This window comes from Typopeltis vanoorti, chromosome 19 (assembly GCF_054136105.1).
Source record: "Typopeltis vanoorti isolate ZY-2024b chromosome 19, IOZ_Tvanoo_1.0, whole genome shotgun sequence".
NCBI classification, from domain to species: domain Eukaryota; kingdom Metazoa; phylum Arthropoda; class Arachnida; order Uropygi; family Thelyphonidae; genus Typopeltis; species Typopeltis vanoorti.
The window spans coordinates 111,607,079-111,625,606 of NC_143567.1; the positions used below are offsets into that span (position 1 = coordinate 111,607,079).

Consider the following 18,528-nt stretch of genomic DNA (forward strand, 5'->3'; position numbering starts at 1 on the left):
ATGATTTTGAGAGCGTATGGTGTGAGGTAGAGGTAGGCAAGACAGGATATTTAGTGGGGTGTTGCTACAGACCCAGGAGCACAGAGGATGGGGACCAGGAGATGTTTAGACAGCTAAGTTTGGCAAATGCAAGAAGTATGATTGTTATGGGAGATTTTAACTTCAGTAGTATAAATTGGAGAGAGGAAGATGCATGTAGCAATAGGGGAATGGAATTTCTAGAATTCTTGAGGGACAAATGTCTTAAGCAACATTTAACAGAGGGAACAAGAGGTTCAAAAGATTTGTTTATAGCATCAGAACAGGTGATAATAACTGAGTTGACGTCTCTCCCACCAGTTGGAGAGAGTGACCATATGGTGTTGACTTGGAAAATGAATAGACATGCAGGAGTATCAAAGAGACGGAACCTTATGTGGAATTATAAGGCAGGTGATTATAATAGTCTTAGACGTCAACTTCGGGAAGTTTCATGGAGGGAGGAATTGGAAGGCTGGGATAGCACTAGTGCATGGGAAATTGTGAAAGAATATTTGTTATCAGCAATGGTAAGTTGTAGAAGTGAAGAAGAGGATGCAATTTGGAGTAAAGTGGATGACAAACAATATTAAAAGGAATTGCATGCAAAAAAGAAGCTATGGAAGAGATATAAGGAGACAGGTGAAGAGAAGATACATGAAGAATATAAGACACAGGCCAGAAGAGTGACTAGTGTGGTAAGGAAAGCGAAACTGGAATATGAGAGGAGATTGACCCTAAGATCCAAAGAAAATCCTAGGGAATTTTTTAGCTATGTGGCCAGTAGGAGGAGAAATGACTGTGGAAGAATGATATTGTGGGATAAAAATGGGAATAGAGTGACTGATGCAGAGGACATAGTGGAATTGTTCAATGAACACTTTATTGGAGTATCGCTTCCTAGTGGAGTCAGTTTTAATGCTAGAGGGATAGCACTGGTTCGAGTTGTGGAGGTACAGGAGGAGAGTGTGTTTCAGATACTGAGTACTCTGGATGTCAGTAAAGCTGTGGGACTGGATGGTATTTCACCACGAGTTTTAAGAGAATGTGCTAGGGAATTGACAGTGCCTTTAACGTGGCTTTTCAATGAAAGTCTGGCTTTGGTGAAGGTGCCCAGGGAATGGAAGAAAGGTAAGATAGTGCCATTACATAAGGGTGGTAACAGACTGGAAGTGTCTAATTATAGGCCAGTCTGTGTGTCATCAGTAGTTGTTAAGATCTTGGAGAAAGTAGTGAGGGACCGTATACAGCATTGGGCAGATGAGGGTAATGTTATCTGTGAGAATCAACATGGATTTGTGAAAGGACGCTCTTGTTTTAGCAATATGCTAGCCTTTTATAATAAAGTTACAAGAACATTAGATGAGGGAAAGGCATATACTGCAGTTTTCTTGGATTTAGTGAAGGCATTTGACAGGGTGCCACATGATAAGCTGATATTTAAGTTGCAGCACTTGGTGGATGTCAGGTTGGACAACTGGATTCAGGATTGGCTGTCTGATAGGTATCAGAGAGTTGTGTATGGTGGAGCAGTTTCCAGGAGGCAGAGGGCTACAAGTGGGGTCCCACAGGGCTCAGTACTAGGACCTATATTGTTTAACCTTTATATCAATGACATAGCCAGTGGATTGCAGGGGGATATTCAGTTGTTTGCGGATGATGTGAAGCTGGGAAGGATTATTAGTAATAGTGAAGATGTGGTAGCCCTGCAAGAGGAGTTAAATAAGCTAGATAGATGGGCTAATGAATGGGGGTGGCAGTTTAATGCAGCAAAATGTAAGGTCTTGAGGTTTGGGAAACATCGATGGGATGCTGCATACTCTATGGGAGGATTTATACTAGAGGAAGTAGGGGAGACAAGAGATCTGGGGTTGATGATTGATAGAAACCTGAAGTTTAGGGGACATATTGCAAAGGTGGTGAAGGTAACACAGAGGATTGCTGCTATTATGAGAAGGACACTGACCTGCAGAGATAAGAGGGTTATCATTCCATTGTATAAGTCTCTGATCAGACCACACTTGGACTATTGTTCTCAGATTTGGTCCCCAGGATTTGAAGGGGATAAATTAACTGTGGAAAGGATACAAAGACGGATGACAAAGATGATTTCAGGACTGTAGAAGGATAGTTATGAGGATCGGCTGAGAGAATGTGGACTCCAGAGTTTGGTGGATAGAAGAAGGAGAGGTGATATGATTGAGAATTTTAAACTGTTGAGAGGTGGTTACAGGGTTGACACTGGGGAGTTTTTTCGCTTGGTTGAACAGCGGGAAGGAGTGATAACAAGAGGCCATCCCTGGAAGTTACGAAAGGAAACTGTGAGCAAGCGGGTAAGGAGTGGTTTCTTTGTGTGGAGGGTGGTTGAGCCGTGGAATGCATTGCCTGATGGAGTGGTGGGAGCGAGAACGGTCAGTGGGTTTAAGGAGTGGTATGATAAACTTTGTGTTTCTCAGAGGGGGACTTCCCCTCGATGAGTCTTGACAGACTTTATGTCTTAGGAAGGACCTCCCTTGATGAGTCTTTTGACTCCTTGGAGGCCTGAATAATAATAATAATAACTATTCGACATTCACACAGTATCTATCATACCTTGCCTTGAACTCTTTCACGGTTGTAGCACCCACAACAGACTCTGGAAGCTTATTCCACTCATTCACTACTCTCCAAGCAAAAAACCTAGCTCTAACACCCTTGTCAACCACGCCCTTGCCCAGCTTCCATTTATGGCTCCTAGTCCTCCCACCACCAATCATATTTTCAAAAATATCTTCTGGATCAATCTTATAGAAACCCTTCAGTAATTTGAATGTCTCAATTATATCACCCCTTCTTCGCCTATCGACCAATTTCTGCAACCCACAAATCTTCAACCTATTCTCATAAGGTTCATTCCACAGACCTGCTATCATCTTGGTCACTCGTCTCTGGATCCTCTCCACTTCCTCCCCATCATGAAGAAACCCTGGTGCCCATAACTGGGCACAGTAGTACAGATGGGGTCTTATCAAGGCTCGATACAGAGGAACAACAACTTGTTTGTCTCTGCATGTTAAAGTATTCTTCAGAAGCCAAGTGATTTGATGAGCTGATTTAGTCACTTTTGCAATGTGTCCCACTAAACTTCAATTCCCTATCCACCAACACTCCCAAATCCCTGGCCTCATCAATCTCCTGGAGTACGGTTCCACCAATGCGATATATTACTGCTATTCTTTTCACCCCAAAGTGCATAACCTTACACTTTGGCACATTAAATTGACATCCATTTTTCCTAGCCCAGTCCTCCAAACTATCCAAATCATCCTGTAAAATTTTGACATCCTGTGCCCTCATAATTGCTCTACCCAACTTTGCATCATCAGCAAACAAGTGAACACTTCCTCTCAAATCCTTTGCTATATCATTGATGAACAAATTGAAAAGCAGTGGTCCAAGAACAGAGCCCTGTGGCACTCCACTAGTCACAAGCCATCTTTTAGATGCACTGCTGAATAAACCACTCTCTGGTATCTCTCCTTCAACCACCTTCTTATCCAGTTCACCAGCCCTATATCTATCCCCATCTGCTCCAGTTTACTGATTAGGGTTCTATGTGGTATCCTGTCAAAAGCCTTGGCACGGTCCAGTATTATTACTGTAAACCCATTACCCCTATCCAGTTCAGCCGTGACTGTGTTATAAAACGTGAGCAAGTTACTGAGGCATGATCTACCCTTCATAAAACCGTGTTGTCCCCCCCATACAATATCCCATTTTCATCTATCCAGTCCTGTATTCTTTTCTGGACTAATTTCTCTAAGACCTTAACAATGATTCATGATATGTTTATCGGTCGGTAATTTACAACAGCAATCTTGGAACCACCTTTATGCAGTGGAACTATTTTCCCCTCTTTCCACCCCCTCGGGACTAACCCAGACCCGAGACTCAATTAAACAAAATGGTCAAGGGTACTGACAATCCTTTAGCTGCTTCTCGTACAACACGAGCTAGTATACCATCCAATCCCACAGATGTATTGACATTGAGGTTATGCAATAGACTACTCACCTCCACTTCATTCACCACAATACCCGTATAATCTATTGGTACATTCGTTTCTGCAATGTCACCACCTGGATGATATATTCTTGCAAAGTGCCAACTCAGTAACTCAACTATATCAACTGATTCAGTTACCTCCCTACCATCAGCATTCTTTAAAAGCATTCTGCCATGTACATTTTTCCTTTTATTTTTGCTACATATCTAAAAAACTGTTTAGGATTCTCTTTAGTCTGCATGGCCAATGTTCTTTTGTAATCCTTTTTTGCTTTTCTTACCACACTCGTTACACTTCTGGCCTGTGCTTTATACCGTTCGTGTGCCTGCCGGTCACTTTTCTCCTTAAATTCCCTCCGTAGTTGTTTCTTTTTTTGCAGCTCAAGTAATTTCTGGCTCAAGAACTCTCTGACCCCTAGTATTTTCCATTACATGCTGTCGCAGATAGTTATCCCTTAATAACTGCATAAAATCCAATTCCTTCCTCCCGTGTGTCCTCTCCTCACTCCAATCAATGCGACCATAGTTGAAATCTTCCATAATAATCACCCTCCTTCCACTCATTTCTTCTATTTGCTTGTGCATACTGTCACCACCATCTTTTCCATCACCTGGTCTATAGCAGCACCCAATTGTATATTTAGTTCTGCTAACCACAATTTCATACCTAATGGCCTCAAATGTGCTTTTTTCTCTATCCTGCAATTCAACTTCTATTCTCCTTGGCTGCAGCTCATCAGCTATCATCAACAATACTCCTACCCCCATTTTATTCTCCCTATCATTCCTGAACACACTATACCCATTACATTCAATCCTACTAGCTATATCATCTACAGTCAGCCATGTTTCACTAATATCAATAACCTGTGGTCTGGAAGTGCCAACCATGGCCAAAAACTCTTCCTTCTTGTTCCTAATACCCCTAGCCTTAGGAATATTGTAGTACAATCATATCCTGTACACCCCTTGAGGATACATGGCAGAATTAGATGATCATGAATTAAAATACCATTTATGGATGGTTAGGAACAAACATGGATTTGAATACCAGTAATATGACATACAAATACTTTACAGTATTGTACTATGGAAATTTTTTTGTTCAGACAGATGATTTTTGCATTTAGAAAAGAAGCATTCTAGGAGATATCAAAGCTTTGGCTAAGTGATGTAGATTACATTCATTTTCCTTTCTGATGCAGATTACTAACATTATGCAGTATTCTCATCAGGGGAGATAAAAGTATGTCTATTTTTATTGTGTGAAAGGTTTTTTCTTTTTTTTTTTCAATCCTCTTAGTTCAATGTTGTCTTATGGCAGTGTTTCCCAACCTGTTAGCCACGATGATGAGAGAGGTGGTCTGCAGGCAGACTTAAATTAATTAAATAAATATGTATTTTTTAATTATCTAAGTAAGTAAAAATTATTGAAATCATGAATATTCACAAACATTTTTTACTAAAAAGAAAAGTATACATGACTGTTTTTTTTAATTTTCTTTCCTTGGAAAATGTTTTAATTGTGATTACTCTTCCACAGATAATCATAAAGAAAGTCTGTGCAGTAAAATAATGTTTAATTTCTTATTGAATTTTATCACAGGAAGAATTAGAAAATGAAAAGTACAAATTGAAGAAATTCTTTGGTAATAAAAATGCAAATAGTTTTCATTTGAAATCACTATATTTTCAAGCTTGGTAAGTAAATATTTAAAATCAAATTCATTATAATATAATAGTTATTTAATGATAGTTATGCATATTTAATAATGATCTGTGAAATTTCATAATTGCTTTTTATAGGTGCAAAGATGTTTTCAAGGACACAAAATCAACAGTTTATCTGCTGTACGGTTCATTACATTTGCTTATAAACTATTATGGTTTAATGTTTTATCATTATTATAATCAATAGACCTCCATGTAGTCGAGCAGTGCCAGCCCCAGCAAATTTTTGAGTGTGTGCAAGATTTTTTTTCTGCCCTTCGGTCGAAACTGTATATATATTTTTCTTCTTTTCAGCCATTTTCTCTCCGCTTCTGGATGAAGGCCTCCTCAAGTTCTTTCCACCTTTCTCTGTTCTTAGCAATGGTTGACCAATTTTCCCCAACAAAATTTGACAATTCATCACTCCACCTTCTTTTAGGATGTCCTTGGCCTCGTTTCCCTTCTTTTGGAATCCAGTTCATTAGTATGGTGGTCCATCGCTCATCATCTCTTCTGGATAGATGTCTGGCCTATTTCCATTTTAGTCACTTAAATAATGTCAGTGATGTGAGTCTGGTTTCTTATCCAGGTGTTTCGCTTATCTTTTAATGTGATGCCTAGCATCAACCTCTCCATTTTTCTTTCAGTTGTTAATTTATTTGCCAGTGCTTTTGTTAGCGACCAAGTTTCACAACCATATGAGATGACTGGAAGTATACACTGGTTAAATGTCTTCCTTTTTAAACAGAGTGGGACATCATTGTTTTGAAAAATGCTTTTCAGTTTTCTGAAAGCACTCCAGGCAAGTTGAACTCTCCTAGTTATTTCCTTTTGGCATCCACAGTTTAGATCAATGAGATGACCTAAGCATATATATGAAGAGACTCTCTCCAAGAAATTGTTTTCAAATATCATGTATTTTGGTGTTACAAAATGATAAAACACAATTTTAGTTTTTTCTGTGTTTATCTTTAGACTGACTTTTCTGCTTTCATGATATAAGTCTATCATTATATTAAGGTCTTCTGGAGTGTTTGCAAAAATTATATCATCTGCATATACCAAGATTTGTTCACTTTATATTATTAAATATTTCTTGAAAGACTGCTGTAAAGATTTTGTGTGATAGAGAGTCTCCTTATCGGAGATACCTTTTTCAATTGATATTTTATTGTTACTCGTGTGAAGTTGGATTGTTGCTGTTGCAGTGAGGTATATTGCCTGGAGGAGGTCCATATATTCTCCAGGAACTCCCTGATTCTGGAGTGCTTTAATTATTGCATTAGTTTTGATGGAATCAAATGCTTTTTCATAATCAATGAAGACTAAACAGAAAGGTAATTGCTTTTCTTCTGCTTTTTCTATTATTTGTTTTACTGCATGAATATGATCAGTTATGTTCAAGCCTTTACTGAATCCTGCTTGTTCTACTGTTTGTTTTGAGTCAAGAAGAGATGTTAATATATATATATATACAGGGTGATCGGGATAAATTTGACAGTTTCGTAAGGAAAAAGAAAATCTTCTTTGTATCTATTAAATTTAATGAATTGACAAAAAAACATTACAGGCAGAGTTAATTACAATACTATCAACAAGATTTACTCAAAATAACCACCATTAGCATCGATCACAGCTTCAATTCTGCTTCGGAACCTCGAACAAGCTGATGCTACAGTCTCCCTGGGAAGGGCCGCAAAAACTGTTTTAATTTTATCCATTAACTGGGCTTTTGTATTACTGGAAGTGCGATTGGTGTCTTTTTCAACTGCGCCCCATACAAAATAATCCATGGGGTTAAGGTCTGGGGAGTTTGGAGGCCAAACATTTGGACTGGTGAAGTCGTAGAAATTTTCAGACAACCATTTTTGACTTTTCCCAGAGGTGTGGCAAGGGGCCGAATCCTGCTGCCATACATACGGCCTACCATTGGCTACCCTTGTTATCCAGGGCTTGACTACAGTTAGCAACTCCACGAACAAAGCCCGAATTCCAATGCCAGGGTTCTTCAACACCTGTTCCTGCAGATTTGCGAGGAATTCTGCTGTACGAACGCAATCAGATCGTCTGCTAGGGATCTTTCTTCTTGCTACATCCTCGTAGTCACCATTGCAAGTCTCTAGTTCATGCCTGATTGTTTTTACTGTATTCAGGGAGCATTGGGCAGCAGTCGTAATATCCTTATTTTGATGGCGGGCACGAATCATCATGATACAAGTTATTCTCTTCCATGATTCAGGTGGGTTCCAGCTATCCATCCTTTCTGACATCTTGTATATGAATGAAGAAGGGTCCAAACTTTTAAATGAAGAGAAGTGTGTGTTAATACATGTAACTTACGGAAAAATATAATTAATTATAAATATGTCAAATTTATCCCGAACACCCTGTATATATATATATATAGTGAATAAATAAATAATAATCTATCTATCCCAATGGCTTTAACAGTCCTTTTAAGGCCCACAACCTTCCAAGCATGCTTGGATTTCGTAACCGAAATACGAGGATAGAATGGTCACTCCTATGCCTCAAGGTATTCTTGACTGTATCCCTGTGTGTTCAAGGGTCCGATTTGCCTGCTTGCGGGATGAAAAACACCAGATAAACTGGTGGAAAAAACCCTACTGCCCACACCCATGACAAGCTAACTTGGCTATGGCTGAGACAGATCCTTCAGCTCCTCACATCTCCGACGGGAATCGAACCTAGGACATTCCGTCCCCAGGCATATGGTTGTGAAGCGCAAGGCCACTAGGCTTACCGTGCGGACAAATAAATAATAATTAATTAATTAAATATTTTTGTGTTTATTATATAATATGAGTACATCATTGTATCACAGGGGTGCTTAATGGTCAAAGCTGTACTGAGAGGAGACCTCCACATAGCCTTTAAAGGAATGTGGAGAACCGACCAGGGCTTCTGACCTAATGTCCAGTCCTCACCTTCTTGTGGTGCACCCTGTTGAGTATCTACTTTGATACTGAACGAACGAGGATGGACTTGCAATTTGGGATTTAGCTGACCAAATTGTATTCCTATTGGTTATACCAAAATACAAAACGATGGTACAACATGACAAAATTTCATGCCATCTGGGGCGTTGCTTGGTTAAACGAGGCCCCCTTTGTTTTTGCCAGAGAACTAGGGCAAACAGCAAAAAGTCAGCTACTGGAAGAAATCTGAAAACACACCCCAACTCAACATCAGAAGAGTTAAAGATCGGTATTATCAACGTAAGAAGCCTGAATGGCAAAGAAATGGAGCTAGCTGTGGAATTAGATAAGTACCAGATCAACATAATAGGGGTGACTGAAACAAAAAAGACAAAAACTGGTGAGATCTTTCTGAGCAATAAATACAAAATGTTATATTCAGGCAATGACAATCAAGGAAAAGAAGGAGTAGCCATAGGCTAATCTTCTTGAATGGCAGGCAGTCACAAGTAGAGAGTGATGTGGGCAAATATGACAATGGGGAATTGACAATGAGACTTATTTGTGGCTATGGTCCCACAGAAGGTTCTACTAAAGTAGAAGTGGAGGAATTTTTTGATGCTTTAGAAAAAGCAATTGACACAAAGAAAAAGGAAAAGTTTGGCCTTGTTGGGGATCTAAATAGAAGAGTAGGAAATGATTGTGAGACATACAAAAATATTTTGGGAAAATTTGGAGAAAAGAGCAAAGCTAATAACAATGGCAAATATCTGTTGAATTTCTGCTCAGGACATGGGCTGGTTATTGCTAACACCATGTTCCAACATAAAAATGTGCACAAATTCACATGCAGAGAACAGGCAAGGAATAAGAAAAGTCTCATTGACTATGTTATTGTTGATAGTGATGTTTTCTCCCTGGTTCAGGATACCAGAGCGTACAGAGGATTTGAAATTGGAAGTGATCACTATTTATTCTGAGCAGGATAAAATTGATGAAAAGAATAACATGGAAGAAAGTTTTAAAGCGAATAAAAGTTGAGCAGCTCTCAGATGTGAACTGTAGACTAAAATACACAAAGATTATTGAAGAAAAAATGAAAGAGTTTGAGAACAGGAATCAAACCTTGGAGATTCAGTGGCAAGCCTTGAAGAAAGCTCTGATTGATTCAGCTAGAGAGGCATGTGGTGAAGTTGTCTGCAAGGATAAAAAAATTAGGACTCCATGGTGGACACAGGAAGTTAAAGAGGCGGTGAAGGAAAAGAAGAAAGCATATCAAAAGTTCCTGTCAAATAAGTCAGCTTGTGCTCTTAGAGAATACAGAGACAAATGCAAGAATGCTAAACACCGTGTAAAACTAGCTAAACAAAAGTCATGGGAGGACTTTAGCAAGAATATAGAAAATAAATATCAAGAAGGTGGCAAGATATTCTGGAGGTTGTTGAAGAAGCTCAGAATTGGAGGAAAGAGTGCTGCAAAAGGAATTAGAGATGATAACGGTGATATGAAAACTGGAGAAAAAGATATCCTTCAAGTATGGAGTAATTACTTGGAAAAATTGCTAAATGAAACAGGTAGTGATAGCACAGTGGTAAAAAAACACTGACTAGGCATGCAATCAGGAATACATATCCATGCTTGAAGTAGAAAATGCCATCAAAAGTATGAAATGTGGAAAGGCAGCTGGAGTAATGATATTAGACTAGAAATTCTGAAGTATGGAGGTATAAAAGTTTTACAGTGGCTACACTGCATAGTTAAGAGGGCCTGGACAGAAGGACAAATTCCAGATGATTGGAGTAGAGCTCTCATAGTAACTATATATAAAAAGGGAAATAGAACTGAATGTGAGAATTACAGAGGTATTTCCCTACTGAGTGTTCCTGGTAAGATCTATGCAAGTATACTTGAGAAACGGTTGAGAAGAATTGTAGAAGAAAAGCTTGGTGAAGAACAAGCTGGATTCAGGCCAAATACAGGCTGTCAGGATCAGATCTTCTTTATGACAAATAGTCGAGAAAGCCTGGGAATATAACAAAGATCAGTATTTAAGTTTTGTCGATTTGGAAAAGGCATATGACAAGGAGCCAAGAGAGAAGCTATTCAATACGCTGCAGTTGTATGGTGTCAATGGGGCATTATATCAAGCAATACTTAGTCTTTATTTGAGTTGTAAGTCAGCAGTTAGAATTGAAGGAAGTACAGGAAGATGGTTTAATGTTAAATCTGGTGTGAGACAAGGATGTACATTATCCCCTCTGTTATTCATTATCTATATGGATCACATTATGAAGGAAAGTGGTATTAAACCTGATATCAAAATTGGAGATGTTAATGTCAGCTCTTTGCTTTATGCGGATGATGTTATACTTCTAAATAAATCCGCTACAAGTCTGCAAGATTCTCTGACTAAATTGAATAACTGTTGTAATTGATATGGTGTGAAGGTCAGCAATAAAAAGACAATGAAGATAGGCAGAATCATTGAAAATGTCAGCTGTGTTGTGAATGGAGAACCTGTGGAACAAGTAAAACATTTCAGCTACTTAGGCACGATTTTTAGTGAAGATGGTAAATTCAATATAGAAATAGGCAACAGAATCAGGTAAGAGAGAAATTAGTGGGAACACTAAATTAGCTGTATAAAGGACAGTGTTCAAACCAATTTTAACTTATGGATCTGAGAGCTGGGTCAGAAGTAATACACTTAACCAAAGACTAGAGACCGCAGATATGAGAGTCCTGAGAAAGATTAGGAGGCTTGAACAGATGGCATCAATGGCAATGTCATATTAAAAACGAGGATATTAGGAAAGAACTTGACATTGTCAGCATCCAGGAATGCGTTAGCAGACCTAATCTCAGGTTGTATGGTGACTTTAATAGAATGGGAGAGGAAAGATTAACAAAACGTGTTTTCTGCCAGGTTGGCAGGAAAACGACCCAGAGGAAAACCCAGATATACGTGGTTTGATGCAGTACAAAGTGCTTTACATGATAGAAATATAAGATCTGATAATGTTGGAGTCTTGACAAGTAACAGACTGATTTGGTGGAAAATTGTAGATAGGAAGTTAGTAATGATGTAATTTTTTCATGTAGTTCTATCATATCCTGTACACCCCTTGAGGGTACATGGCAGGAATTTGATGATGATGATGAATTTTATCACAATTTATAAATATTACATAAATCACATTAAACTTGACAAAACAAATATAAAAAAAAATCTAAATTAGGAATTAACAGTTTTAATTATTTAAACAAAAAGAAACCTTTCTAGCCTTAATTTCGGCAAAAGACTTTACTACTTCTAGATCTAATGTCTAGGCTATGTCACTTTCAATGGATAAAGTAGCTAAACCATCTAATCTCTCTCTCTCTCGGAACATTGTGGATCTCAAATAATTTTTAATAAGTCTTAATTTAGAAAAACTGTGCTCTGCACTTGCAACTGTAGTTGGGATTGTTAAAAGAATTCATAGTGATGTGTACACATTAGGAAAAAGACTTATGCAGTTATTTGCACAAATATAATTTAATACTTCTTTATTAGAATAATTATTTGATATCCTCTGAGACAATATTTTTAATTCATCTAATAAATCTATTGCTGAAATATCTTTTTGATCACCATCAGACAGAACAATTTCTAAGTCGAAAGAAGCTTCTTTTTTACTGTATCATCAAATTTTAAGTTACCAATGTTAACGTAAAACCCAAAAAGTGATTCATATTTATTTAGCTATTCAAATCTCACAATAATTAATGTTATTGCTGAATCAAGAATTATATTAAAAAATATTAATTTCGAAATGTCGCTCAAAATTAGTAATTGATTCGTCAGGACATACATAATCAAATTTTGTTTTTACGAGTTGGATTTGTGTGCTGTTGTTAGTTGGGAAATCAACATTTAACCCAATATTTAGAGCAAAGTTATGGGCTTGGTGTTTAACTTTCAAAAAATTATTTTTGCTTCTGTATGACGTCAAGAATTTTTTTGTGACATCTGATGATTTCAAGGCTTCCATAATGTTGCAAGAGATATTTTGCAATTTTTTGTTAGATGCATTGACATTCACTTAGAATGTCATACCAAACAAATGTGCAAAATATAAACTTGAAAGAATTAAATTTTTTTGCTAATGAACTAGCTTCCAATTTTGTTTAAATGCCTTGTTGCCCAATTAAGCTGTCATCTTCTGTGATGGAAATTAAAACTTAATATATTTCTTTGACTTGATTTTGTATTGCTTTTTCAGCTTCAATGCTACTTTCGCCATCTCGCCTTGCATAAAGGTTTTAAAATAAAATTTTGGACGTAGTTTAGAACTTCCCATCGATGACTCGATGAAGAAAAGAAATTATAGATTGACTGAATAATGTCAAAAAAAACAACCAGTATCTACATTGCAGCTTACTGCATCGCTCAATACCAAGTTCAAGGAATGCGTACAACACAGAACAAAAACTGCTCTAGGATTTTTGTTCATTAAAAGTGCTTGTGCCCCTGCATTCTTCCCTTTCATATTTGACCAGTTGTCATATCCCTGACCATAGATATTTTGAATATTCTTTGAAAGTTTTTTTCTTCTAATAATTTTAAAATTACTTCAGCCATACCACTTCCTGCTGTATTATTAATTTTAATAAAATCTAGAAATCTTTCTTCTATTTATTTAATATCTTTAGTTTCTTCATTTTTTTCTTTTATGGAAACATATCTTACAATTAAGAACATTTGCTCCTGCTGTGAAATATCAGTGGTGCAATCAACAATTATTGAAAAATACTTAACATTTATTATTTTAGATACAATTTTTTAAAATTTTATTACTCAATATATTAATGATTTCATTTTGTATACATTTCCCTAAATAATGAACATGAATTTTATTGTTTTTTTATGCGTTCTACATGTTTTTGTGATACGCTGCCAAATTTGGCTAATAATTCAATCAGTTTTATTATTATTATTATTCAGGTCTCCATAGATTCAACAGAGTCTTCCTACTCACTGATGAGACCTCAGTAGTTCAATCAGTTTCAAAAATTTTCCATTATTATTTGTATATAGAGTATCTGAACTTCCTCTGAACTCTGTTTTCTTTTGTAAGAAAGTTAATGACGATATTATGGTTTTAAAACATGCATCCAGTGTTCTTTTTCTTTTTTGAGTAATTTTAGCTGATGTTGATGAATTGCAGTTTCGTGTTTTAAATGCTTTTCCAAATCAATCCATTTTTCAAAATTATTAAGATGTTGTTGGGATTTTTTGTGGCGCTAAAGAACTTGTGACATATGTTTCCAATTGTTATTTTCTTCCGAAATTAAGTTCATAGTTCGAATATTAGAAAATAATTTGCAGCAGAAACAAAATACTACATTTTTGAACTTGAGTAAATTAACCAAGCTCTTTTAATGGTTTTTCCCTCAAAATCCTATTATAATGCGATACATGAAAACTTGTATTATGTTCATCACGTGGGAAAAAAAGTCTCTTTTGATTCAGCAGGAGGACCTTGTTTTACTAATATATCAATTATTGAATTGGACAAGTTTGGCCATAAAGCTGGATCGTCAAAAAGCTTGTAATTTAGTGTTGAGGTATTTGTATTTGAAGTCGAAGCTATTGGATGTTTCTTAAGAGCCTGATTATCATCTAAACATAAATTCGAATTTTCAGACTCATTGTCAGTGGGGTACTCCACAGGAACATCGCTTTCACTGACTCTTGTTTCTAATAATTTTGAAAATTTCCGCAATTGATTTTCTTGTTGAGCTCGAATAACTTCTCGGTCTGCTCGTCTTTTTCTGTATTGATGACCAGAAAGAGTTTTCACTTTTTTTCTCTGCTCTGCCATTTTTGTCTGTTTCTGAAATAATAAAAAAAAAGTTTATTTATTTTTCATAAAGTTTGGGCCCAAAACAACGTAAAAAAAAAAGCAGAATTGAATCATCATTTGCTAAGTCTCGCCCCTTTATACAATCGTTTTTTATCTGATTTTACTGCATTAAGAAAACAAATAAATTAGCAAAATAAAATTAAAAATTACCTTGTTTAATATTAACATAAAACTCCGTATAGTAGTCAATGGACACAATTTCAGATATATGCAAGAGTTTGTAAAATAAAAAAAAATAAGGTTAAAAACAACCACAGCTATAGCTACAAAGAAAACGAAATGGATAATTTATTTAAAAAATCATGACTAAGAAAAATCACATATTTAACTGCAAACTTACCTTGATAAATACGAGGTAACACAATTCATTCAGCAAGCTAATAATATAATACAAACTAATACAGGGATAGTGAAGTGGCATGTAAGAAAATTTTGCAGATATGCGAAATAATTATAGATAATAACATCTTATATGACTATAATATAGGTTTAAAAAATTATTTTTAATTTTTCAAAAAGTTTCATATTTATATCCTTTCTTTTAGAGTTACATGGTGATCAGCATTCATTTTGAAAATTTATGGAATTTACAATCGTGTTAAAAAAACTTTTTTATTATCCTGACGTTTCGATCTTCACATCAAGATCATCATCTGGAGCATACATCAATATACAAGACAAGCTGAGTTACATTATTAACTCTAAGTTAAAGAAACAATGATTTGATCACGTTATTCTACTGGCATGACCTCTCGTGGAAAAAAAAAATATTACATCAATCTAAATTCTATTTACGATGACAGGAATAAACATTCTTTCAGATGGTTTTCTTTCAGAAACAATGATGTCCTATTTTTAGTATTACAATTCTTATTTTTTGCTTTTAAGATACTGGATTTTCTGCAGTCCTGTTTATAGTTGTTCTTAGTGAGGAACGTTCCGTGGGTCGAATATATACCTTCCATATGTTTGGGATTTTTAGACCATCATTATTGTTCAGATTGGGGTGGTTGATAATAATTTCACATGCTTCCTTAAATTTCCGTTCATACCATGTTTTAGTGCGATGTAGACAGCTAGTGCTTTTCCAGTCAACTCTGTGTAAGGAATTCAGGGCACGATCAGAAATGCCAGCTTCACCATAATTATTATATTTAATGTGTCGTTTATGTTCTTTTTGTCTGATAGGAATTGTGCTTCCTATTTCTCCTATATATGGTATATTGCAAGTACAATAAATCCGGTATACTCCAGGGTGGGCTAGTGGGGAGAGTGGGTCTTTGAATGAGTTCAGTAAGCTTTTTAATTTTGCAGGAGGTTTAAAGCTGTTCAAATACAACCTCAAAACATCATTTGGTTTTGAGGTTGTATTTTCGTAGTACTCTGTTTATTTTATCCGATGTTCCTTTAATGTAGGGAATGGTTATAGTTTTACTGTAGTCTGGTTTGTCTTTGTTTTTTTTTGAGGTTTTGTAGAGAATTTTGTTAATAGTGTTTTGACTATATCCGTTTTTTTGGAAAGTATTAAAGATTAATTTAAATTCGCCTTTTAGTGCCTGTTCGTTGGAACAGATTGTCTGCATCCTGTTTTGTAGCATGTTGATGACATCTAGTTTTTGTGTTGGGTGGTGGTAGGAGTTTATGTGTATATATTGTCCCATATGTGTCAGTTTCTGGTAAACAGTGAAGGAAAGATTGCCAGAGGGAAGACGTGTGACAAGTGTATCCAGACACAGAAGCATATTGTGTTTTTCAATTTCAATTACGAATTGTATGCTTTTGTGTTGTTTGTTTAGGTGGCTAAGGAATGTGCGTAATGTCTGGCAGCCATGGGACTAGATCGCGAAAACATCGTCAACGTATCTAAGCCAGACTTTGGGTTTTAAAGGGGAGGAACCTAAGGCAAGTTGCTCAAAATGTTCCATGTAAAAGTTAGCAATAGGGCAATAATGGCAAGCCCATGGCTGTGCCTTCTTTTTGTAAGTAGAAGGCATTTTGCCATGCAAAATAACCTGACTGTAATACTTTATAGTTACAGTTTAGCTTACAGTTAATAATGTAACTCAGTTGTGTTGTATATTGATGTATGCTCCAGATGATGATTTTGATGTGAAGATCGAAATGTTGGGATAATAAAAAAGTTTTTTTAACACAGTTGTAAATTCCATAAATTTTTAAAATGAATTTCATATTTATATTATTTATTAATATATCAAATTTTTTGTACCATCAATTTGTATTTTGGTTTAACCAATAGGAATACAATTTGGTCGGCTAAATCCCAAATTGCCAGCCCATCCTCGTTCGTTCAGTATCCAGGTAGATACCCAACAGGGTGCACCACGAGAAGGTAAGGATTGGACATTACGTCAGAAGCCCTGGTCGGTTCTCCACATTCTTTTAAAGGCTATGTGGAGGTCTCCTCTCAGTTATACAGCTTTGACCCTAGCTGGATTCAAGTCAAATAGCGTCTGTCAGGATCAGATCTTCACTTTACGACAAATAGTGAAGAAATCATGGGTATATAACAAAGATCTGTATTTAAGTTTTGTCGATTTGGAAAAGGAATATGACAAGGTGCCAAGAGAGAAGCTATTCAATATGCTACAGTTAAATGATGTCAATGGGGCATTATATCAACCAATACTTAGTCTTTATTTGAGTTGTAAGTCAGCAGTTAGAATTGAAGGAAGTACAGGAAGATGGTTTAATGTTAAATCTGGTGTGAGACAAGGATGTACATTATCCCCTCTGTTATTCATTATCTATATGGATCACATTCTGAAGGAAAGTGGTATTAAACATGATATCAAAATTGGAGATGTTAATGTCAGCTCTTTGCTTTATGCGGATGATGTTATACTTCTAAATAAATCCGATACAACTCCGCAAGATTCTCTAACTTAATTGAATAACTATTGTAATAGATATGGTATGAAGGTCAGCAATAAAAAGACAAAGACAATGAAAATAGGCAGAATCATTGAAAATGTCAACTGTGTTGTGAATGGAGAACCTGTGGAACAAGTAAAACATTTCAGCTACTTAGGCACGATTTTTAGTGAAGATGGTAAATTCAATATAGAAATAGACAACAGAATCAGCAAAGCTGGTATGGTGGGAAGTCAATTGAATAAATTCATATGGAATAAGAGAGAAATTAGTCAGAACACTAAATTAGCTGTATACAAGACAGTGTTCAAACCAGTTTTAACTTATGAGAGCTGGGTCAGAAGTAAAACACTTGACCAAAGACTAGAGACCACAGATAGGAGAGTCCTGAGAAAGATTAGAGGCATGAACAGATGTCATCAATGGCAATATCATATTAAAAACAAGGATATTAGGAAAGAACTTGACATTGTCAGCATCCAGGAATGCGTTAGCAGAACTGATCTCAGGTGGTATGGTCACTTAAACAGAATGGGCGAGGAAAGATTAGCAAAACAAGTGTTCTCTGCAAAGTTGGCAGGATTTATATACATATACATATGTGTGTGAATCCTTCCCATGACAAGGTGCCAAGAGAGAACCTATTCAATATGCTACAGTTAAATGATGTCAATGGCTATGTCAACCTATCATACCATGGATGTTAAGGATAAGATAATATGAATCCTGCTATAAAGATCAAAGATGGTACTATCAAAAGCCACTTCATTCCTCTAGTAAGCAGGGTTGTGATCTCATACTGGGTGATGAAATTCATCTCCCATATAAAATTTAAAGATACCATTAAGTCCAGTGGGCCTGTAATTATTAAACAGCCACCTCAGTAGAGTCCATGAAGACTCATTGGCAGTCCAGCTAATCACAATGCCTATGTCATATTAGCTTAGACATAACTGTTATAACCACCGATTGCTTTCCATTTCACTCATTCACTGTTCTCAGTGAAATCTCAGTGT

At 36.3% G+C, this 18,528-nt stretch overlaps 1 protein-coding gene across 1 annotated transcript in view; it reads left to right on the plus strand.

Moving 5' to 3' along the window:
• The window catches only part of LOC150096445 (tRNA (uracil-5-)-methyltransferase homolog B-like), a 261,744-nt gene that overhangs the window by 133,707 nt on the left and 109,509 nt on the right, over nucleotides 1-18,528 (plus strand). Inside the window, exon 8 of the mRNA XM_090409068.1 lies at nucleotides 5,669-5,763. Within this exon, the coding sequence (XP_090265194.1) occupies nucleotides 5,669-5,763 (95 nt within the window). The remainder of the gene's footprint in view (nucleotides 1-5,668; nucleotides 5,764-18,528) is intronic.